Source organism: Sphaeramia orbicularis, chromosome 22 (assembly GCF_902148855.1).
Source record: "Sphaeramia orbicularis chromosome 22, fSphaOr1.1, whole genome shotgun sequence".
Classification (NCBI taxonomy): Eukaryota; Metazoa; Chordata; class Actinopteri; order Kurtiformes; family Apogonidae; genus Sphaeramia; species Sphaeramia orbicularis.
This window is the reverse complement of record NC_043978.1, coordinates 2,358,912-2,383,231: the sequence shown is the minus strand read 5'-3', so window position 1 is coordinate 2,383,231 and position 24,320 is coordinate 2,358,912. Positions and strand designations below refer to the sequence as shown.

At 42.7% G+C, this 24,320-nt stretch overlaps 1 protein-coding gene and 1 long non-coding RNA gene across 3 annotated transcripts in view; one reads left to right on the top strand and one right to left on the bottom strand.

Moving 5' to 3' along the window:
- The window catches only part of LOC115413868 (nardilysin-like), a 136,511-nt gene that overhangs the window by 33,761 nt on the left and 78,430 nt on the right, over positions 1-24,320 (bottom strand). For both annotated transcript variants that reach the window (XM_030126990.1, XM_030126991.1), the window contains exons 19-21: positions 3,728-3,847; positions 3,579-3,630; positions 1,464-1,614 (exon numbers count right to left, since the gene is read on the bottom strand). In XM_030126990.1, the coding sequence (XP_029982850.1) occupies positions 1,464-1,614; positions 3,579-3,630; positions 3,728-3,847 (323 nt within the window). The remainder of the gene's footprint in view (positions 1-1,463; positions 1,615-3,578; positions 3,631-3,727; positions 3,848-24,320) is intronic.
- Positions 3,032-24,145, top strand: LOC115413869 (uncharacterized). The gene is made up of 3 exons (XR_003934519.1): positions 3,032-3,411; positions 8,144-8,147; positions 24,131-24,145. It is a non-coding gene; the product is annotated as an uncharacterized LOC115413869 (long non-coding RNA).

The window sequence follows — 24,320 nt, the reverse complement described above, 5'->3', positions numbered from 1 at the left end:
CAATCCACCAGTGTGGAAATGTTTGAACATGCAGTACCCAATGTGGTGGTGCACCATCTGGATGGACAATGGTTTTAGTTGAAGGTCGTCCAGTTGTGGTGACACATATTCAGTCCAAAGGTCAAAGGTCAAAATGTGCAGTTAACAAGCTGCTTTTCCATTGACCCTCAAACTGCATGAATATAACTTACACATAAAAATGAACGGAAAAACGATAATTTCGCAAAAACTCTTGTTTTTTGATGAAAAGTTTTTGCACTTGTATGTGTGGACACAAGAGGAAACCCAATAATTTTTAAATTTAGTACGAGATAGAGGGGTAACAAGCATTCTAGATTCAAAACAACACATATTTAAGTTCAACAACATATTTATGGAATGACTTCTACTCATTATAATAAATAAAGAAATCATCACTTTGCGATTTAATGGAAAAACTGACATTACGCACTTCTGTTTTTTTTTTTTCTGTTCTTTTAGTAAATATCAGTAAAGTTTTGCACATATGTCCAACAGAAAAGCGACTACTGATGTCTCGTTGAAGAAAAATGGACCAAAGATTGGACTGCACATGAACTGCTGAAACCGAAAGAGTGCTTGATATAAAATTTTTAGGGGTTGTTATTGATCACAAATTAATACGGAAACAGCATATTAGATATATAAAAGGAAAGATCACGAAGTCAATGGCAATCTTGTATAAGTCCAGAAATATACTCAACCATAAAGCACTACATGTAATTTACTGTTTACTTATACTTCTTTCTATGTCATATTGTAAGGGAGTGTGGGGCTGGATGTATAAAACGACTGTAAATACTATAGTCCTCCTACAAAAACCAGCCATACGTATCATTAATAAGGCTGGTTATTATGAACATACTAATGAATTGTTTATGAAATTCCATATTATGAAGTTTAATGATTTGGTTTACTATAAAATAATGCAAATAATGTATAAAGCAAAATTGAAGTTACTCCCTGTCTGTGTACAAAGGTTCTTCTCAACACGAGTCTAAATATGATTAGCGAGATGTTTGTAAATTTGTTGAACAAAAAGCTAGAAAAGAGACTAAAAGAAGATGTATATCTGTTGTTGGAGTTAAACTATGGAATGAGGCCAGCATGGATTTAAGAATGTGGAGCTCATATTTTTAAAAAAATGGTACGTAGGGCAATTTTTGAAGGATAAGACTGTTAAGATCTAATAAGTAAATAGTAAATAATTTATTTTCGACTCTACATTAAATTACCATTCATTTGGTTGGCTATGTTTTCTATTTTTCTGGTGTAGTTTCACTTTTTTATGTTTTTGCTTGTTTGTCCATTGCTTTTGTAATAATTTTATAAATTGCAAAGAGACTTTGTGGACACCCTGTAATTAGACCTTTGTCATCAGACCTCTGTCAGTCATATAACTGTGCTTTGGCCATGCTGTCGTATCTCCACATGTGTTTACTCACTGGCAGTTTGTGGTTGAATCCTTTAACCTTGATGACCAGGCCATGCTCACCAGCCACCAGTTTATAGTCCAGCTGGGCCACTTCGGCTTCATACGCCGGCTCTGCCAGGTTGTGGCCGAGGATGTTGACGAGAAGGTCAAACAACACCACGCTGGAGGGGAGGAAGAAAAGGTGGAGGATGTTAAAGAGGACAAAAACAGATAAAATTAGAGAATGAAAAGGATGTAAGGGAGAATGTGATGGAGGACAGGTGGAAGAGGAAAAGGGAGATTAAAGACGAAATGAAGATCAAATAGAGGAGTTTCTGTAGTTGACAACTTGAGTTTAGTTGTTACTTAACCCCTTTATGATGATTGTGTCTCTGGTGACAGATTGTTGCATCCACCGTCGTTCCAATACCATAACATTTTAATGCTATTGACAAAATTCAAATGTCATCTTTTATCTGAGACTGGGTTCTTTCTACTGGTCTATAACACATTAGGGTAGAGACCTGCATTGGCTGAGGGGGAGGGATGGAAGTGGGCGGAGCCAAAAGCAGCAGAGTGCAGTTGGTGAGAGACACATGGAAGATTTTTATGACTTTTAACAGCATTTCAGTGAGGTTTGAGCTGTGTTTTTGGGGCAAATTCTTGTAAATAATGTATATCATAACACTGGAAAGTCTCAGAGCATCTGTGTGTGTGTGTGTGTGTGTGTGTGTGTGTGTGTGTATCGACATGATTCTGACAAATTGAGACATTTTCATCCTGCCAATTTGGTTGAGGAATATTCCCATCTCCACATTTAATATGTCAGCAAGTTGATAGGGCCGATATTTTTGTAGATATTAGTCATTTTGGAATACAACAGCCTTACAATCACAGAAGCGCAGTAACACGCTGCATGATGGGAAAGGAAGAAAAAACAGGAACGGCTCATTTAATCCTACAGTCCTAACATATCAGTATTAACATTGGCGCCTGCAGCCATAAGGTCCGTGTGCACTGAGTGACATGAGAGAGAGGGGGAGAGGGAGAGAGAGAGAGAGAGAGAGAGAGAGAGAGAGAGAGACAGAGAGAGAGAGAGAGAGAGAGAGAGAGAGAGAGAGAGAGAGAGACTGATATATATATATATATACCCCCCCACCCCCCACTTACACACTATTCACCCTCCACGTGTTTCCATGCACTTCAGAAATGCAATAATGGAAAAACCCTGTTTTATATGTTTGTTCCAGTCCATTATCTGATTTGATTTCTTTCGGAGTACATACGTATGTATGTTATGACGTAAGAAGTACACTACCTGTCATTTTCAAAACAACCAGTCTTGTCTTGTTGCCCATGGCAACACCTACGGCAGGGGTATTCAAATCTGGTCCTCGAGGGCTGGTTTCCTGCATATTTTAGATGTTTCCCTCTTCAAACACACCTGGTTCAATTAATGATCAGTTCATCATCCAGCTCTGCACAAGCCTGATAACAATGTAATGGTTTCCAGGTGTGATGGAAGAGGGAAATATCTAAAACATGCAGGATACCAGCTCTCGAGGACCAGATTTGAATACTCCTGGCCTACAGTGTCAGCGTTAGCTGTCCTATTGTGGGAGGAGCTAATAAGACTACAAAACAGGTCACATGTTGCTGCTATCCTTCATTTCATGTCATTGTTTGTTTATCTTTTTCCTCAGACTCATGGTGTCGCTGCGTAACTTCAGTTTATATAGATTTTTTTTAACACATGCACAGATGTAAAAAAGATCAGATCAACCTGTATACATGCATGAAAACATCAGAATATTGGGGAGAAATCTAGGTGTGTTGATCTGATTTCTCCTAATCAGATAACTGTCATTCTGTGATAAAGAAGATCAGATTATCGTGTTTACATGATCACTGGAATAATCAGATAACTCCAGACATCGGATGATAATCGGAATATTGGTGTGAATGTAAACAAGCTCAGGGTCAAACTGTAAAACATATATGAAGGAAAGCCTGAACAGTATGAAGGAAGTGGAAAGACAAAAACATACAGACATTGGACAAAACTACGAGATGTTATGATTGGTGTTAATGAGTTACAGCTGAAAACAAACACTATTTCCAGCATCGTATCTGAGCCTGAACTTACTTCTTGGCAGATTTTTGGATTACAGGAGAGATTATGTGGAATCTGATGTAGGCTGCAGCAGAACAGAGGACAAACGGGTGTCAACATCTCATTAATGGCATCTGGTGTCTTACATGCAAAATGCTGCTCATACATCCAGTGTTTCGCACCTTTTGGGATTTTGAATTTGTTGTCCTTCTTGTACCACAGGCAGCCCCTGTCGCTGTTGGCGATCTGCACAGGAAACTCTGTGTCTGGGCAGTCAGACGGCTTCAGGGTGAAGTCGGTGGCTGAACAAATGCACATAAACAGTAAAACACTATCAGTCTTGTTGGTACAGTCTCATAAATAATGCGTGAGTTTCAACAGTTCCGTGTCGACTTTAGGACAAACATACAGATACGAGGCTGTGGAGGATGTCACCCCAAAATAAATGATTCAGCAACCCTTGGGCCAATAAGTGAAGACGCATCATCTCTGCATAGTCTACCACACAACACCGTGTGCTGCTGTGCAAAAACACATCAGACTGAGTCAAACTTAGACAAAGAGGAGCGGGAAGTGTTGTTTGCAAAGGTAACTATGCCAATGGTGGCGTGGAGGAGAGGGATCATGGGAATGGTTTGGACCACCACTGCTAATGAAGATCTATGCGACATGACTTTACAGATGAGGTCATACATCAGTGCATTAAATACGTTCTCATTATTATGTAGAGCTAAAATACTGCTGCAGTATTAGTGTTAATTCTGTGACAGCAGGTGTGTTTCAAAAAAATGGATGTAACCTTAAGCGGGGTACACACCTAAGGATTTTTTTAAATCTGAAGAGATTTTTTATCTGGCACAGACCCCACATATGAAGCAAGGTTATAATAGTTTTGGATTTTTCGTTACAGTTTAGTTTTATCTAGTTTTGACTTTTTTTCCTCTAATTCAGTTAGTTTTAATTCATTTTTAGAGCAGTTTTGCTAGTTTTTATTAGTTTTCTTTTTTTTCTAAAGGCTTAGTTTTAGTTTAGTTTTAGTATTGATTTTAGTTTTGTCGTATCTTTTATCTTCTTTGCCATTGCATTTAAATAAATCCCAGACAGGACTCTGCTTTCTCCCAACTTTAGTCTTTATGTTTCCAGGTAGAGCGGGGACCAGAAGACAACTCGAAACCACAAGTGATGGACCGTGAAGTGTCGTATGGTGCCACAAGCTAAAATTGCTTGGGTGAAATAAATTGATTTTGTATCAATCCGACATTGACAAAGACGAAAACGAAGGGAATTTTATCCATAATTTTTATACGTTTTTTTTTTTTTTTTCTTTCTACTTGCCTTGTCCCGCATCCTAACAGCAGAATGGTAGTCTGGCTGCCTTTTGGTGCTGAACAAATTTGCTTTGCCAAGGGTAACTTCATAAAGTACATGAAGCTCCACTTGATATTCTGCTGTGTTTATTATGAGTTTTGTTGAACCAGATTTCGATGCCGGACCTGACATGGCGTGGGGGTGGGGGGGTGAAGGGGAGAGAGCAAAAGAGAAGAAGGTGGCGAAGACCCTCACAACAAGGAAGTATCAACAATACAAACAGTAACAACTATGGTGATAATTATAATGGTAACAGTAACTACAACCACAACTGAGTAAACTGGGCAGAAGAGAGAGATAAAACAAAACAAAACTACAAAAAAATACAATAAAATACATAAGACCTATTAAATGATGAATATAAGAAAGGCGGCTTTGAGTACTTAGAAAAGCGCTATATAAAATCGATGTATTATTATTATTATTATTATAAGAAAAGCATGAACAAAATATCGTATACCACGTTCGCACAAATAATACCCGTAATTAATACCAGTAACTAGGGCTGCACGATTTTGGCAAAAAAAAAAAAATTCCGATTTTTTCCTCTAAAAACTCGATTTTCGATTTTGATTTTGATTTTTGGGTAAAACTACAAAAGACAACAGAAGTCAGCATGTCGTTTTCGTGAGCAGCCCACAATGCAAGGCACTGCTCTGACCTCAAATCTGTGATGGTATCACGTGATGAACCCACAGAAGTTTATTTTTTCTTAATTAAATCTTTATTGAATGAAATAGAGTATACAAACAATGTATGCAACAAGAAAATAACATAAGTTTGCCAGGGGGAATACACTATAATACAATGTCCAAATCAGAGCAAATACTTATGTTTTTTATAGCCTTTTTGTTTCCAGATTTATCTAACAGCTTTAAATAAAGTTCAACATCTTTCAAAAAATAAATAATATTTGGTTTTGTGTTACAGAACTTACATTTGTGAATGAAAAATTTAGCAAGTAAGAGGACTAAATTAATTATTTAAATTTTTTTTAATATATATATGTGTGTTGTTGTTGTTTTTTTAAAATTTTATTTATTTATTTATTTTTTCCTGGGTATCTGGGCCCACAGAAGTGATACCAATGTAAGTCAGTGACAGGCATCAGCCGTGCGTGCGTGCGTGCGTGCGTGCGTGGACCAGGTTAATATAAGTGATCCACATGCGGTTCTGTTTAAATTGAGGGATCCGTGCGTGGAATAGACTGACCCAGGACACGCTGGAGGGATTCTATCCTGGAGCGGGTGGATGTGTGTGGGCACAGGGCTGTGTGGGCTCCTCTGCTGAGGCTGATGACCCCGAGACCCGGACCCGGATCGGAAGAAGACAGTACGGTACGGATCCGGGACAACGGAAGATGAGTGATCCGCATGCAGTTCTATTTCAGTTGCGGGATCCGTGCGTGAAGCCACGGCTTACAGTGCTATAAGTACTGCGGGCTCATGAACACATTTAAAGTCCGGCCATTGCACGGAGTTCTGTGACAGACCGCTGTCACTGATAGGAGGAGGAGCCTACGGGAGCCCGCAAGCGCACGGCCCGCAGGCACGAGAGAGATGAAATCGATTTTACGATTTCCCTTTTTTAAAAATCGTCCTAATTAAAAAATCCGATTTCGATTTAAAATCGATTAATCGTGCAGCCCTACCAGTAACAAATCCAAACAACATCAGTTGTTCACATTAATCTGCTGTGACAGAGTGAACCAGGCAAAGAGACTGAGGTGAAGAACACAGGCATGCAACCACAACCGCACCCCCTCCAAGGATCAGGGACCGACCAAGAGGGCCCCAGGCCCGGCCAACCAGCAGACACCACAAAGAGGGGGGATCCAGCCTGCGCCCTCCCCCCCACCCGAAAGGCGACAGTGCGCCCACCCCGAAGATGGTCAAGGGAGGCCCCCGCCAGAGGCCCCACAGCAGCCAAGCCCAGGCCCCAGGGGGCCAGGGACGCCAGCCAGGGGCAAGCGAGGCGCCGGTCCCTGAGCCCCACGAGCCCAGGAGCCACCCATCTCCCTGGGCAGGGGGTCCCACCCAGCACACCAGGCAGCCGGGCCAGCCCAGACAGCCACCTGCTGCAGGCCGGTGCACACCCCAATGCCACGGCCAAGCGCCCCGGGGGCCCGGAGGCCCACCCTCCCATCCCTACCCCCCCATCCCTACCCCCCCCCATCCCATCCCTACCCCCCCTTCCCACCAAGCCCAATCCCCAAACCCCACACACCCTCCAGTCCCCCATTCACCCACACAAGCATATGCAGACATACCCACTGACACCCAGACACACACATCACCCATCCCGCATGTTCGACCACTCACACACACACAGCCACATGCACAAACACCTCCACCCATGCCCATACACCCACCTACCCACATGCATGCCCACACGCACACACCTACAAGTACACACATACCCACACATGTACCCACACCCATTAACAGCCCCTCCCACCCACCTACACACACAAGACACGTGTATCCAGAGCGGCCCCCTGCCCCCCCTCCCCGCAACAAGCAGCACTGCCGTGAGTCCCCCCAAGGCGCGGCACCCAAGCACAGTCCCAGCGCCAACCGCAGCCCAGAGTGGCAACACCAGCTGCCAGGAGCCCCACCAGGGTCCACCACCCCACCAGCAACCGCCACACCCCCAATGCCCGCACACATACATCTTTCCCGGTCCCGACACGTCCTGCGACAGGCAAGAGAGCGGCTAGCCCAGCCCCTGCCCCCCCGACCACAATCCCCATGCGCACACATCATTCATCAGAGGGTGCTGCCCCAGCAATGCAGCCAAGTGGGTGTCAAGCCAATGGCCCAATCCCTCTCCCCCTGGGCCCCCTGCCCCAGACGGCATCCAGGAAACAGGGGTGTGGGAAGACAACCCCCCCCACCCACCCACCCACCCACCTATCAGTGTTTTGAAGTGTGAGGTGTGTATGCCAGTGGTTAAAATTGAGGAGCATAAACTGTGCACCACTGAGGGCGACGCCACACGGGCAGCCTCACCCACCGGCACGGCACCGCCCACCAGGCACCACGCAGCTCGCCCCCCAAAAGTGAATGTGTGGTGTTAGTGTTTCTGTGTCTTGTGTTGTGGGTGGGTGCAATTAAAATTGAGGCGTTAGCCGCCCCAGGGAAGCACAGATGGGGGCCGTTTTAGTGACCCCCCTGCCGTACCCCCTCAGGACGTGCACCCTCCCCAAGACCGTACGTGCTTTGTGTGAGGGGGGTGGGGAGGCGAGGGGTTGGGGGATGGTATGACTGGGAGGAGGTTTCCTCCCAGAAGACGAGCCAGTTGACATTCGGCACCCCTGTTCCCCAGTACCGGTCCCCAGGCAGGGGCCGCCAAGGAGCGGGATGGTCCAGAGACCCGGGGCACCCAACGACCGCAGCCAGAAGGCCGCCCCCCCCCACCCAGCCGCCACTCACACACTCAATCATCCTATGCAGTCGAGGGGGCACGGGTCCAGCCGCCCCAAAGCCCCCCAAACAGGCACGGGGACCCACCATACTTCATACCTCCCCAGTCTTACACGCACTAGGGATGCAGCGATCACCAGCACAGTGCCACCCCGCAGCACGAGACCCAGCAACCAGCTCCCCCGCCCCAGGTCCCAATCGCCACCACGGCCGCACCCCACCACCGCACCCCGAGAGAACCCCCGGCAACACCCCCCACCCCCCGTAGGGACAGCAACCCCCCAGGCACACCTGCACAGTCCCCATCCCCCACCACCACCACACCACAGCCCTCCCTCATTCACCAAACATACATGTACATCCACACCCACACACCTGCTCCATCAGCCCCCCCACACCCCAGCACACACCAACACTCACACACAATCCCTCATTCATACTCTTATGCACACATGAGCACCTGTTCACACACACTGACACACCCACACACACGACACATAAACGTACACACTCACACGAACACATGCGCACACACACGCACACACGAACGCGTGCACACACACAGACACCCCAGGACTTCCAGGCACTAGCCAGACACCAGGGCATGCACCCGTCCACCCCCACAACGGCAAGTCCAGACACCCCGGTACATGCCAGGGTGTCTGGGGGGGCAGCACCCAGACCCCAGGAACCAGGAACCCCACCCCGCCCACCCCCGCCCACCCCCGACCAGCCCAGCCACCCAACCCAGGGGCCGCCAGCCACCGACCCAGGCCCAACCCGGAGTCCCCTGCTCCACCACCACAGGGCAACCTCGGCAGCGGGTCCACCCCCTCCCCAGCAGGGACAAACACCAAACCGCCCCCAGAGCAGGGCGGTCCAGAACCCCACTCCAAGGGACCACTAGTGACCCGTAGCCCCGCGGCACCTCCCGCCAGCCTCCTAAGACTCAGAGTGATGTGATAGAGCTAATCACAGGGGTCCAGACAGAATGAGACTGGTCCAACTGATTGTTTGAAGAGGCAGATATTGTCTCATTACTGATGTGATCTAATAGAAGGTTCCTAAACTGGTTAATGCTCAGATTGGCTTTTGTTTTCCAATTCACAAGGATAGCTTTCTTTGTGATGCATAAAGCAGTGAGGACCATGTGGTGTGGCCCAGGTCACGTAGTAAATACAGTGTGGGGTGGGCTGGAATATTGCATCTGAGCCATGTTGACAGGTCCTCACATACCTGAAGCCAAAACCTCTGGACAGGTGCACATTGCCAGAAGGCATGTATGTAGTTATCAACAGAGTTATCTGTGCACTGTGAGCAGATGTTTGACTGTGTGAGACCCATCTTGAGTATCCTTTGTCCTGTATAATGAATTCTGCGAAGAATTTTGAACTGAATTAGTTGTAAATTCAAGTTTTTAGCCATTTTAAATGTATTTGAACATATTTGTGACCATGAGTTTTGATCAAAATCACTGGATAAGTCTTTCTCCCATTTTGAAGTTGGTAGGTAGATTAAGTTGTCTGTTTTAGCAATAAGCCTACATATTTTGGATAGTAACTTTAAGGTGCGGAGGTTCAAGAGTTCTGCCACCTTGATCGGTAGTTGCAGGTTTAACTGGTTAGGGGTATATTTCTTACCTATAATAGATCTGATTTGGTGATATTCAAAAAATTTGGTGCTGCTAATCCCATGTTGAGAAGTGAGCGTGTCAAATGGTACAAAGTTTCCGTCCACTATGATATTTTCTAAATGTGTTATTCCTTTGTTCTTCCACTGAGCAAAGTTTATAATTCTTTTACTTTGCAGGATGTCAGGGTTGTTCCAGATGGGTGTCCGATTACATGGAATGAGTGAACATTTGTTTATTTTAAGAAATTATCACCAGGCTGTCAGAGTGGAGCTGATGTTCACACTTTTATAACATTTATGATGCTTAATGGTCGAACTAATGAATGGTAAGTCAGAGATTGCAAGATCATCACACATTGCTTGCTCTATATCTACCCATGACTCATCTAGATAACTAAGTCTGAGTCATTTGGAGATATACTGCAGCTTATTGGCTAGGAAATATTGGCCAAAGTTGGGAAGGTCTAAACCACCCCTGTCTTTGGTCTGTTGCAACGTATTTAAACTGATAAATGATGGTTTGTTTTCCCAAAGAAATTTAGATATATGTGAGTCCAGTGACTTGAACCAACTAGAGGATGGTTTGATGGGTATCATGGAAAATAAATAGTTAATTTTAGGTAAAACCATTATTTTGACGGTGGCAACTCTCCCCATGAGTGAAATGGGTAATTACCTCCACCGCAGAAGATCATCCTCTGTTGTTTTCAAGAGTTGAACATAGTTCAATTTTATTAGTTCTGACAACCTGGGTGAAATATTTATACCTAGATATCTAATACTTCCTGAATGTATTGTAATATTGGGTACACTTTGAAAGTGACAGTTAATAGGCAGAGCTGTTGTCTTAGTCCAGTTAATGGAGTAATCCGATATTGATGAGTAGTTATTTATAAGTGTGACTGTCTGGTAGAGAGATGCTTGTGAGTTCTGGAGAAAAAGTAATACTTCATCAGCATAAAGACTTATTTTGTGATCTATATTCCTGGTACGGATTCCTTTTATTTCTTCCTGTTGTCTAATGGCAGCTGCCAAGGGTTCGATAAAGATGGCAAAAAGTGAGGGGGAGAGTGGGCAGCCCTGTCTGGTGCCTCTGTGCAGACTGAAGCTTGAAGAAGTTTGATCATTGGTCCTCACGCATGCATGAGGGTTCTTATACATTATCCTAATCCAGTCAATGAAAGATGGTCCAAATCCAAACTTATTTAATGTTGTAAGTAGAAATTTCCAGTTTACCTGGTCGAATGCTTTTTCTACATCTAGGGAAATAATTATGGTTTCCAGATTGTGTATGTTAGAATAATCTGAGGTTAATTAATCTGCGCATGTTAGTTGAAGAGTGCCTACCTTTAATAAAACCTGTTTGATCTGGATGGATTAAAGGAGTTATTTTCTCTATTCTTCTGGCCAGAGCTTTACTGATTATTTTTTAGATCTACATTGATTAGTGAGATTGGGCGATAACTGGATGGGAATGTGGGGTCTTTTCCTGGTTTTAATAATATAGTAATGTTAGCTATGTTCATATTTGGGGGTATTTCATTTTTCTCCTTTATTTCTAATATCATTTTGTAGAAAGTAGGTGCCAGAACAGTCCAGAATTCTTTGTAGAATTCTGCTGGAAAACCATCTGGACCTGGGGCTTTATTATTGGGCATATGTTGGAGAGCTTCTTGGAGTTCACCATCAGAGAGAGGTGAGTCCAGAAATGTTCTCTGATCCTGTTGTAATTTTGGTAGATTGATGTTGCTGAAAAACTGATCAATATTATCATCTGATGGGTCTATTTGTGATGTGTATAATGTTTTATAGAAATCCTTGAAAGTGTTATTTATTTTGTCGGGGTCATGGCTAATATTTCCTGCTGGATCTTTAACGGAGTAAATAGTTGTTTTCTCTTTATTTGTTTTTAGTTGATTTGACAAAAATTTCCCAGATTTGTTATTATGTTCAAAGTTCTCCAAGCGAAGCCTTTGCACCAAGAATTGCATTTTCTTATTTATTATTTCATTCAGTTACAGTTTAGCTTTCCTTATATTGTTCAGCGTGTACTCATCTGGGGTGGCAGAGTAGGCCTCCTCTAATGACTTAATTTTACCTTCTAGCGCCATTATTTTTGCGGTCTCTTTCTTTTTCTTATGAGAGAAGGAGATTATTTTCCCATGCATTACTGCGTTTCCCGCCTCTCAGAGGACACACGCTGATGTTCCTGATAACTGTTGTTTTCTATGTATATGGATCATTCTCTTTTAAAGTAGCTGATAAACTCAGGATCTGTAAGTAATGATGTATTAAATCTCCAGTTGCGAGTTGGTGGCTTGATGTTCTTATTAACCAGAGTGAGTGACACTGGTGCATGGTCGCTGACGGTGATAGGATGAATTTTGGTTTCAGATATATCACTCATCAGCGAGCTGCTAGTTAGGAAGTAATCTAATCTAGAATAAGAGTGGTGGACTGAGGAGAAGAAGGTGTATTCCCTGACAAGGGGACGGTGAGAGCGCCAAGCATCGCAAAGACCAAAATCTGTCATGTATTGTTTAACAACTTCTGAGGATTGGTCATGTCTGATATTTCCAGTGGGACTCAGCCTGTCAACTCCTGGGTCCAGAACTGTGTTGAAGTCCCCTCCGATAATGAATGTGCAATCTGAGTGATCATAGAGTGATGTGAAAAAGGAGTGAAAAAAGGTGGGGTCGTCAACATTTGGTCCATATAAGTTTACAATACATAACTTAACATTTTGAATTGATAATTTAACTACAATAAATCTGCCCTCTGAATCTGTGATTATGCTGTCAATGTCAAAGTTTAGTCTTCTGTTGATGAGAATTGCTACGCCTCTCTGCCTCAAATTGCAACATGCTGAGTATACATGTGGAAATTGTGCTGTATGAAGTGTGTCTATAGATGTCTGTGATAAGTGAGTTTCCTGTAGTAAGACAATATCTGCCTTTAAATCCTGTAGCTGATTGAAAATCTTGGTTCTCTTCACCCTGGTACCAGCTCCATGCACATTCCAGCAGACAAACTTCAGTGTACCCATGATCTGATTTGCGTTAGTTATATATGATGCATGCAGATCTGTTGTAATCCCACATGTGATAAGAGTGTGTGTTGTGTGGGCTGTGGAGACATGCTATTGTGCATCCATGTATTTTCTAACGTCAATCTACCTCTGTTCTGGTTAATACATGCATATAACATGAGGTTGTCCTTACACAGGAAAATGTGAGGGAAAGGAAAAGTGAAAAGAAAGGGGAGTGAGAGTGAAAGAGAGACATAATAAAAAGAGAAAAAAAACACATCTCCGTTGTGCGCGTGTGACGCGGAGGCAGGCAGTGGGTTAGTGACATGTCAGTGATTTCCATTGGCATTAATGTTAGTTCAGTACCTTATTGTCCTTAAGTCCGTGTGTATATGTGAGTAAACTTGTACTTCACCTTATTAGTAGAGCCAAGAGGTGGTGTTCTGGTCCCGGTCATAATTTTTATGTGTTTTAGTTAGTTTTGTAAGCACACAATACAGTTTCAGTTAGTTATCGTTTTTTTCCTTTAATTATAGTTTTTATTTATTTCAGTTAACGAAAATGTTTTTACAATTCTAGTTTTCGTCATTTCGTTAGTTTTCATTAATGATAATAACCTTGATATGAAGACAAAAAATCAGGCATTGAACAGTTTTAATTGTACTGTGCTCCGATAATCTCAACACAGCACACACACGACTCTGTTCCACCACCGATCTACAATCTAGTCCTCCAAACCAGAAATCTCACGTGATCAAACATGATCTAACAAAAACGAAGAAGAAGAAACATAACATGACTTGGGAGCAGAGTCCTGAATCAGGTCAGGTAACCCCCTCCCTCTAAAAAAAAAAAAAGGGTCAGGTAAACTTGCAAAAACATGTGAGGATGAGTTAAAAAAATGAGAAGAATTTTTGTGGGTAAGGGCCCAGGTAAAATTAAACGAAATGCGGGTGGGTAGCAGGCAAGGAAGTGAAAAAATAAAAATTTGTGGATGAAAATAATTGTCAGGACATTTAATGATGATGATCATCTAATTTGACCGTGGTCAATCCACATTTGGTTTTATTTTGAAGTGAGTTATTTTACATCCGCCCACAGATGTCATCGAGCAGCACATATTACGGATTTAATGATGACGTGTGTTTTAGGCAAAAATGAAGCCCTTAAAAGTGAGTTATGTGAAGAAAATGGGTTTAATCACGGGTCGGGTCTGGTTACGGGTCGAATGTACATGGGTACGGGCGGGTGTGGGTTTGGAAAAGTGGACCCGTGCAGGACTGATCAGGAGTTGTTGGCTTTCCCCACACACATGAACATTTTTTGTCGTAAATATTGAACAAGTTTAATATCTACGATTGTCGGCCCAGACCCATTTCAGAGCCGATTATCGGGTCAAATTCATTCTGAACATACCTCAGACCACAGGAGAATCTGATAGGATAAACTAATAAGACATAAAATAATCTGGGGTTTGCCATCCTTGGTCAGGAAGGTGGAAAATCTGGACAAACACAGCCCGTTTATGTGTGAACCTCGCCTTAGACACGTTTTGTTGGTGCCTGAGTCTCCTGTCATCCGTTTGGTTTCCTACTCTGTTGGTTCAGTCTGCATCACGTATCCAACATCAAATGGCTCAGGAGAATATTAACCTCTGTTTTTCAGTGAAAAGAAGGTATTTTTCAATCCTTAAATTACTGACCATGTAGATCAGGGATGTCAAATTTATTTGAGTACAGGGGCCGCATTCCGCCCCGTTTGATCTCCCCCGTTTACAAACTATCTGAACAAAAAAAGACGTGAATAACCTGAAAAAACAGACATTCCTTAAGAAAAATAAGTGCAATTTTACCAGTATTATGCCAAAATGTATCATTTATACATGTGCATTAGGAATTGGCTGTAGAAAGACACCAAACATTTAGCCACTTTATTTTCTTTAGACATTTCAGGTTGTTCATATTTGTTCAGGTCATCCACATTCTATTGTTAAAGATAGTTTGTAAATGTAAATATTTTCAGAATTTAATGTTATCTTTGTTTGCATTAAAAAAAAAAAAAAAAAAATGAAGTTGTCATTATTTATAGATATAATCCAATATTATTTTTTTTTACATTAAACCAAAAAGAATATTTGGAGTCATTATTATAGGTTATTCTGCTATTGTTTGACTTGTAAATTCATCCCACAGGGCGGATTAGAACCTTTGGGGGGCCGGTTTTGGCCCCCAGGCCACATGTTTGACACCTGTGATGTAGATGTTCATTAAAGCTCAGAGTAAATTCGAAGGTTATTAAATCAGAACAAGGAAAACTGAAAGTGACATTTTCGGGAAAATATATGATTAACTGGGTGTAAAAACAACCATCTACAACCACTGCAACATGTGAAACTACATGGGTTTCCTTTATGAATCAGCTCCAGAACATGATGATGTTTCCACGTTCACTAGGGACATATGTATCTAATACTACTGAAACAGCATTTTATCTGAAATACTTCAAAGTATAGATTGGATTAATGGTCCAAAGATGAATGGGTCACAATGGGTACGGTTACATGATGTTTTTTAAATCCGATTTATTTTTCCAGAAGAAATTAATTCAGAACTAAATTATTTTCTCTTCTGTTTACATGGAAATGTTAAACCCGAAATAAGGTTTACATGAGGTATTAATGAGGTAGATAAGTGAGTAAAAGGGTTTGTGCTGCAGTGCTCATGTTGCCTTGTTCTTGCAGCCCTTCTGTTAGTTTAGCTTAACCCTTCTGTTAGCTTAGCTTACCATAGTCACTGCATTTCCATGGTCACACGTAGCCAGTTTTTTAAAGGTGATTTATTGTCTTTTGTAAATTTTCTGAAATCCGATTCTCCCTAATTATTTCTTTAGATCTGCGACTTACTGCACTCATACAATCTTGGGACTGTTGTGTTGACAGAAGTTGGAAAATCTTTTTGTTGGAAGGGATGCATGCGCTAAATTAGCTTTGCTTTACCGTTTTAGTTTTGCATTAGTTTTTATTTCCCAAGATTTTATTAGTGCAGTAAGTCACATCACCATGATTTGAGCCTCAATTTGTGATCATATTGACCCCACCGGACTAAAGTAATGATTAGGGAGAATTGAATTTCACAAAATTGCTCATAAAATACTGCAAATCACCTATAAAAGCCTGGCTACGTCTGACCATAGGAATGAAGCGATTATGCTAAACTAGGCTAAGCTAAGCTAACGGATGGGCTGCGAGAGCAAGGCAATCGGTGCACTGCAGTGCAAACTGATTTGCCCACTTATCGAACTCAGTGCATGACAAATGAATTAATAAAAAAACAAGTGATGGACTATTCCTTCAGGGTTTTCGAGGCTGGTAGATCTCATTAGAATAGCCCACTGGAACGGTTTGGGTTGACTATACTGCATTGCATATTATTCCGCCAGCGCAGAATGTGTGCGTCATCGCAACAGGACAAGACAACGAGCATGCACAGAATGGCAGGAATAAAGTCCAAATGGAAGAAAGGGTTTACATGTCCGAGGAATAATTTAGTTCGGAATAAAAAGTGGATTAAACCAGTGACTTTATTCGGGTTTAAATTTAATCCGAACGATTCTTTTTCAACTGGAATAAGGTGTTTACATGGGCATCTGAAATAGGATTTAACGTTTAATCAGATTAAACCAGGAATAAAAATTGTCATGTAAATGCACGGATTATGAAGTTTCCCACTGGAAAATTCTATCGAAGTGTCTCTGTCCCCAGTCCTGTTGGACTACCTTTGTCATGTGTCTCTATCCTCAGTCCTGTTGGACTACCTTTGTCATGTGTCTCTATCCTCAGTCCTGTTGGACTACCTTTGTCATGTGTCTCTATCCTCAGTCCTGTTGGACTACCTTTGTCATGTGTCTCTATCCTCAGTCCTGTTGGACTACCTTTGTCATGTGTCTCTATCCTCAGTTCTGTTGGACTACCTTTGTCATGTATCTCTATCCTCAGTTCTGTTGGACTACCTTTGTCATGTATCTCTATCCTCAGTTCTGTTGGACTACCTTTGTCATGTATCTCTGTCCCTCAGGTCCAATCAGCGTCCTGGTTCTGTCCTGTGTGGACTGGTAACCTGTCCCCCTGTGGACACAGTACTGTGGACATAAACACATGCCCTGGGCCTATCCGGGTACAGGAACAGGACATGGGACCAGTTAAGGGAAGCTGGTTTGTACCTGTTCACACTTTCAGTTTCAGCATGGAGGCAAACAACATGAAACATAGCGACTGTTTTGCCTCATATGAGGAAGTTGACGGGTTTTTGATGAATATAAATCAGCCAAAGTGGAGGAGTTTAAGTATCTTGGGGTCTTGTTCACGAGTGAGGGAAGGATGGAGCGTGAGATTGACAGACGGATCGGTGCAGCGTCTGCAGTGATGCAGTCGCTGTATCGGTCGGTTGTGGTAAAGAAGGAGCTGAGCCGAGAGGCGAAGCTCTCGATTTACCGGTCAATCTACGTTCCTACCCTCACCTATGGTCATGAGCTTTGGGTCATGACCAAAAGGACAAGATCCCGGATACAAGCGGTCGAAATGAGTTTCCTCCGCAGGGTGGCTGGGCGCACCCTTAGGGATAGGGTGAGGAGCTCAGTCACCAGGGAGGAGCTCGGAGTAGAGCCGCTGCTCCTCCGCGTTGAGAGGGGCCAGCTGAGGTGGCTCGGGCATCTGTTTCGGATGCCTCCTGGACGCCTCCCTGGGGAGGTGTTCCGGGCATGTCCCACCGGGAGGAGACCTCGGGGAAGACCCAGGACACGTTGGAGAGACTATGTCTCTCGGCTGGCCTGGGAACGCCTCGGGGTCCCCCCGGAAGAGCTGGAGGAGGTGTCTGGGGAGAGGGAAGTCTGGGCATCCCTGGTAAGACTGTTACCCCCGCGACCCGGCCCCGGATAAGCGGAAGGAAATGGATGGATGGATGGATAAATCAGCCACTGGGACAACGTTCAGAAGATGTGCAGAACGTGCAGAATTCGAATCATTTGATTGGCTCTGAGGCTAAAGACAAACCCATATTTTATACCACAGCACTGTGGCAGTAGACACTGCCTAATGTTAATGAGACACAATTAACAAAATCACCTAAATTATCTCATATTGAAAAAAAAAGAAAAGAAAAAAGAAAATGAAAACACCTTTTGATGTAAAATCTGACGTATTTCAGTTATATGGTTGATCAACTGAAAGATGAGTTATTTGTAGCGTCTTATGGAAAAATGCTGATTTGGTAAGAAGACTAAATTATTGATTGGCCCCAGTTACAGACATATCAGTAACAGAATGCTCTACTTCTTCCACACATTTCATTAACATGTAAACCTAGAGCACAACCTTCTGCCCACATAACACAACCAAGTCAACAACATGTACAGAAGTTTCATGTGACATATGCATACATTATGTCTTGCTGCACATGCATCTTGGAGGCAGAAGTCACGCCGAGTTCATAGCGTGTTAAACGAAAATGTGGTGGAATAAAACCCGTACCTGTGGATGGACCTGCTAAACTCCTGTGTGCCGTTTATTACTTAGCTTTCACCAAGTATAAGTTAGGCATAAAGACAGCTAGGTTACATTGGTGGTAGCGGTGGTTCTGTTCTGCCGCCCGCTGTTTATAGTTATTACCGCAGTTAGTGTATCTTCTCAATATAGTTAGCCGCGCTTAGCGGCGTGGAAAAAAAGAACTGTCACCATGTGGTACGGTGATGAAGACCCCTTTAAACCTACCAGGAGGGCTTCCCCTGGCCTATCACCCTATAGAGAGAGAGTGATTGTGGATCTACCTGCTCCCTTTGCCGGCGATGGCAGCCAGAGTTTCCTCAGCTGGGTGAGGCAGCTGGAAGTGGCAGTCAGAGCTATGGCAGGCAACACCGGTGACTTCAGCCGGGAGCTGGTGAGAATACTCCCCACCCGTCTGTGTAAGTCTGCTTTTCTACTATGGGACAGCCTTCCTGATGCAGCCAAGTCAAATTATGTGGCCGTGAAAGAGAAGATGGGATCGGCTTTTGGACAGAGACAGTTAATGATCTATTTTAGAGCTAACATATCGGCTCGTTCACGACTTCCTGGGGAGAGCCTGGAGGTGTACGCAGCAGATGTGAGCCGGCTGGTAGCTGGTACTCGTGTTTTTGCCTCCGAGTTGTGCGCGCATCTTAATGACGTCACTGTTGAAACTCATCTACAGAACAGAGTCACTTCGAGGATCTGATATGATATATATACAGTCGTCCTCAAAATTATTCATACCCCTGCCATTTTTTTGTAACTTTTTGTTTTTGTGATGAAATGAATGAGTTTTGTCAAGTTTGTTTGTGACTTATATGTGATACACAAGTGAGGAAATAAGAACAAATGATACTTGGAGAAATACTTTATTTCAGGAGTATTTTATTAGAGGATTTACAAAAAATGCCACGTTCAAAATTATTCATACCCTAGGTTCACTAAGTCCAAAGTCTTTTCTTAATAGTCAGTAGAATAGCCTTTGTTCTTGATAATGGTTCCTGTAAGTGTCCACAGGTTCTCTTCTGTCTCCTGTGGGGTTTTGGTCCACTCTTCCTGGACCAAAGCCTCTAGCTGGGTCCGGTTGGATGGTTTCCTACCCATCACGCTAGTCTTTGGCTCCCTCCACAGATTCTCTATATGATTTAGGTTAGGACTTTGACTGGGTCATGTCCTTGAACCACTACTGCACTACCTTGATGGTATGCTTGGGGTCAGTGTCCTGCTGGGACGTCCAGTCAGGACCAATCTAGAGTTTCTCAGCAGACACTTCCACATTGTCATCCAGGATGTTGATATAATCCTCCTTTTTCATGATGCCCTGTATCTTGATGAGGTTCTCGGTGCCATTAGCAGAAAAGCAACCCCATAGCATTATGTTGCCACCATCATGCTTGATGGTTGGGGCTGTGTTCAGCTTGCGTTCTTCTCCTTGCTTCCTTCAGATGCAGTCAACATCCATGTGGCCAAACAACTCCATCTTTGTTTCATCAAATCACTGGATTGATGACCAAAAGCTTGGATCTTGGTTAAGAAGAGCTCTAGGAAATGCCAGATGAGCCTCCTGATGTTTCATCCTGAGTCATGCCATCTTCCTGTGTCTGCATCCATGGAGAACTCCTTTGTGCAATACTGACTGGATGGTTGTCTGTGATACCTTCATACCTCGGTTATTTTGGTGGCAACATAATGCTATGGTTATAACCTATAATGCTAGGATGCTTCTCTGCTAGTGGCACTGGAAACCTCATGAAGTTACAAGGCATCATGAATTTAACATAATTATATCAACGTCCTGGATGACAGCGTGAAAGTGCTGAGAAACTCTAGACTGGTCCTGATTGGATGTCCCAGCAGGACACTGACCCCAAGCATACCACCAAGGTAGTGCAGTAGTGGTTCAAGGACATGACCCAGTCAAAGTCCTGATCTAAATCATTTAGAGGATCTGTGGAGGGAGCTAAAGACCAGAGTGATGGGTAGGAGACCATCCAACCGGACCCAGCTGGAGGCTTTGGTCCAGGAAGAGTGGACCAAAACCCCACAGGAGACAGAAGAGAACTTATGGACACTTACAGGAACCATTATCAAGAAAAAAGGCTACTCTATTGACTAATAAGAAAAGTGGAAAAATGGCAGGGGTATGAATAATTTTGAGGACGACTGTGTAAATATATATGTATATATATGTATATATATATATATATATATATATGTGTATGTGTGTGTGTGTGTGTGTGTGTGTGTGTGTGTGTATATATATATATATATATATATATATATATATATATATATATATGTATGTACAGTACAGGCCAAAAGTTTGGACACACCTTCTCATTCTTCGCATTTATTTTCATGACTATTTACATTGTAGATTCTCACTGAAGGCATCAAAACTATGAATGAACACATGTGGAATTATGTACTTAACAAAAAAGTGTGAAATAACTGAAAACATCTCTTATATTCTAGTTTCTTCAAAGTAGCCACCCTTAGCTCTGATGACTGCTTTGCACACTCTTGCCATTCTCTTGATGAGCGTCAAGAGGTAGTCTCCTGAAATGGTTTCCTAACAGTCTTGAAGAAGTTCCCACAGATGCTTAGCACTTGTTGGCCCTTTTGCCTTCACTCTGCGGTCCAGCTCACCCCAAACCATCTCGATTGGGTTCAAGTCCGGTGACTGTGGAGGCCAGGTCATCTGGCGCAGCACTCCATCACTCTCCTTCTTGGTCAAATATCCCTCACACAGCCTGGAGGTGTGTTTGGGGTCATTGTCCTGTTGAAACATAAATGATGGTCCAACTAAACGCAAACCGGATGGAATGGCATGTCACTTCAGGATGCTGTGGTAGCCATGCTGATTCAGGTTGCCTTCAATCTTGAATAAATCCCCAACAGCGTCACCAGCAAAGCACCCCCACACCATCACACCTCCCCCTCCATGCTTCACGGTGGGAACCAGGCATGTAGCATCCATCCGTTCACCTTTTCTGCATCGCACAAAGACACGGCGGTTGGATCCAAAGATCTGAGATTTGGACTCATCAGACCAAAGCACAGATTTCCACTGGTCTAATGTCCATTCCTTGGGTTTCTTGGCCCAAATAAATCTCTTCTGTTTGTTGCCTCTCCTGAGCAGTGGTTTCCTAGCAGCTATTTGACCATGAAGGCCTGATTCACGCAGTCTCCTCTTAACAGTTGTTGTAGAGATGTGTCTGCTGCTAGAGCTCTGTGGTATTCATCTGGTCTCTAATCTGAGCTGCTGTTAATTTGCGATTTCTGAGGCTGGTGACTCAGATGAACTTATCTTCAGCATCAGAGGTGACTCTTGGTCTTCCTTTCCTGGGGCGGTCCTCATGTGAGCCAGTTTCGTTGGAGCGCTTGATGGTTTTTGCGACTGCACTTGGGGACACATTCAAAGTTTTTGAAATTTTCTAGACTGACTGACCTTCATTTCTTAAAGTAATGATGGCCACTCGTTTGTCTTTACTTAGCTGATTGGTTCTCGCCATAATATGTATTCTAACAGTTGTCCAATAGGGCTGTCAGCTGTGCATCAACCTGACTTCTGCACAACACAACTGATGGTCCCAACCCCATCAATAAGGCAAGAAATTCCACTAAGTAACCCTGACAAGGCACAGCTATGAAGTGGAAACCATTTCAGGTGACTACCTCTGGAAGCTCATCAAGAGAATGCCAAGGGTGTGCAAGGCAGTCATCAGAGCTAAGGGTGGCTACTTTGAAGAAACTAGAATATAAGAGATGTTTTCAGTTATTTCACACTTTTTTGTTAAGTACATAATTCCACATGTGTTCATTCATAGTTTTGATGCCTTCAGTGAGAATCTACAATGTAAATAGTCATGAAAATAAAGAAAATGCGAAGAATGAGAAGGTGTGTCCAAACTTTTGGCCTGTACTGTATGTATGTATATATGATATGACATAGAGTTTTAACAACATGTGGAACACTGTGCTTGCGCTAGGAAAATGAAAGATACAGCCACTGTGGCTACATTAGTAGAAATGAGTATACCCACAAAAAGCCACAGCCAGTCTGGGTCCCTGCAGCGGGGCGCGTAGCGGACCGCGATGACGAGCATAGCTCCCCCGGGAAATTCTGGGGAAAATGAAGTCTTTTTCCTGCATTCTGGTGCATTTTGAGCTTTAAAACATGTTCAATCTGGCTTCAGTTATATACACAAAAAATCATAAAAAATTAACTTAAGTCAACATTTTCATCTAAACTCTTTTTATTTCTAATCTAATGTATAACAAAACAATAAATGATAGACTTATAAATATAATTATTCTGACCACTGATGTTCATGAGATTCAATATAAAATAAATTTACCAGTGAGACATAATTTATCATAAAGTCATTTGGTAATTAAATATGGACAGATATGGACTCTTGAAATTATTTTATTTAGACTAGAAAGTACTCCTGCCCAGACTACAATGTACATGGACTGATTACTAATTTAAACTTAGATATCTCAGATAATTGACTTCTTTTCAACTATTTGACAATGGACAGATCCATAGGTTGTCATTAGTCTGACATTTAAGATGTTAAGTCAGTCGTTTTAATTCAGTCTTTTGTACTGTTAATACTGATTGTAATACTGACCATAAGTCTTCTATTAGTTTATAAGACACCTATGATAGCTCTTCAGTTTTCATTCTCTTTCTAACCACAGGCCTAGATATGAATGTTTACTCTCAGTCAGTTTCTCAATTCTGCATATTTTGTAGGCTACTTTGTCTCTAACGATACCACAAGATACAGCACAACCCAACTCCCGAAAAATTCCCAGGACAACTCCAAGGTCTTGCATTCTGTCTGTTTTTATCTTATTTTCTTTCTTCTGCTTAGTGACAGCGTCATACATCATATTAACCAATCCCATTTAACCTTAGCGCAGGCTACTATAAGTTAGACTGACTTCCTGGACAGGTCAGAACTGACTCTTGAGAGAGGGCGAAGCTTCGTCTGTTAGTTTTCTCATTTGTGCACAAATAAACGGATCGCCTGATTGAAGCAAATCCATTCTCCACGAAGTCTTTGTTGTTTTTCCAACCATCACAATTTATTTGTCATATCTCAAACCACACAAACAATGCAAGTCTAAATTAAACAAACACCCTACACATTAAATGACAGAAAAAGAAATCACACATTTAAACCATTTAAAATTCAAAATCATGTATTAAACAATGACTGCAAAAAACACAAATTCAAACACACAGTTGCGCCCCCCTCCCCCTCCTAAAAAAAAAAAAAAAGTCCAAACTCAACAAAATCCACCAACCAAACAAAATCAAACACAAAATCTCCACTTTAGGCTTTGGTTCAGTTTTTTAGAAGAAAAAGAAAAAAAAAGTTCAGTTTGTTTCAGTTTTTCTTGGTATAAAAAAAAAAACAAAACAAAAAAACAAAAAACGATTCAGTTCATCCACTAAATATAATAAAAAAAAACAAGTGCACAGTTCAAATTCAGGGCTTTAGAGAAAAAACAAAAAGAAGATTTTACTCACGCCCCGTTATCACTTCTCTGTCAGTCAGTCCGTCGGTCAGTCCAGTCCAGTCAGTATGAAATCCGGTCCGGGTTTTGGCTGCTGGAGTACTGCTATGATGAGATGACCGGCTTCTGATGCAGATTAAAGAGTGGATGGGATGAACCAGCAGGAGAATGGAACGGAGATGAATGCGGTAGGGGCGAGTGAGCTAGCAAAATGGACGTTGTAACGGGGTTAAACTGCCGTACTGTGT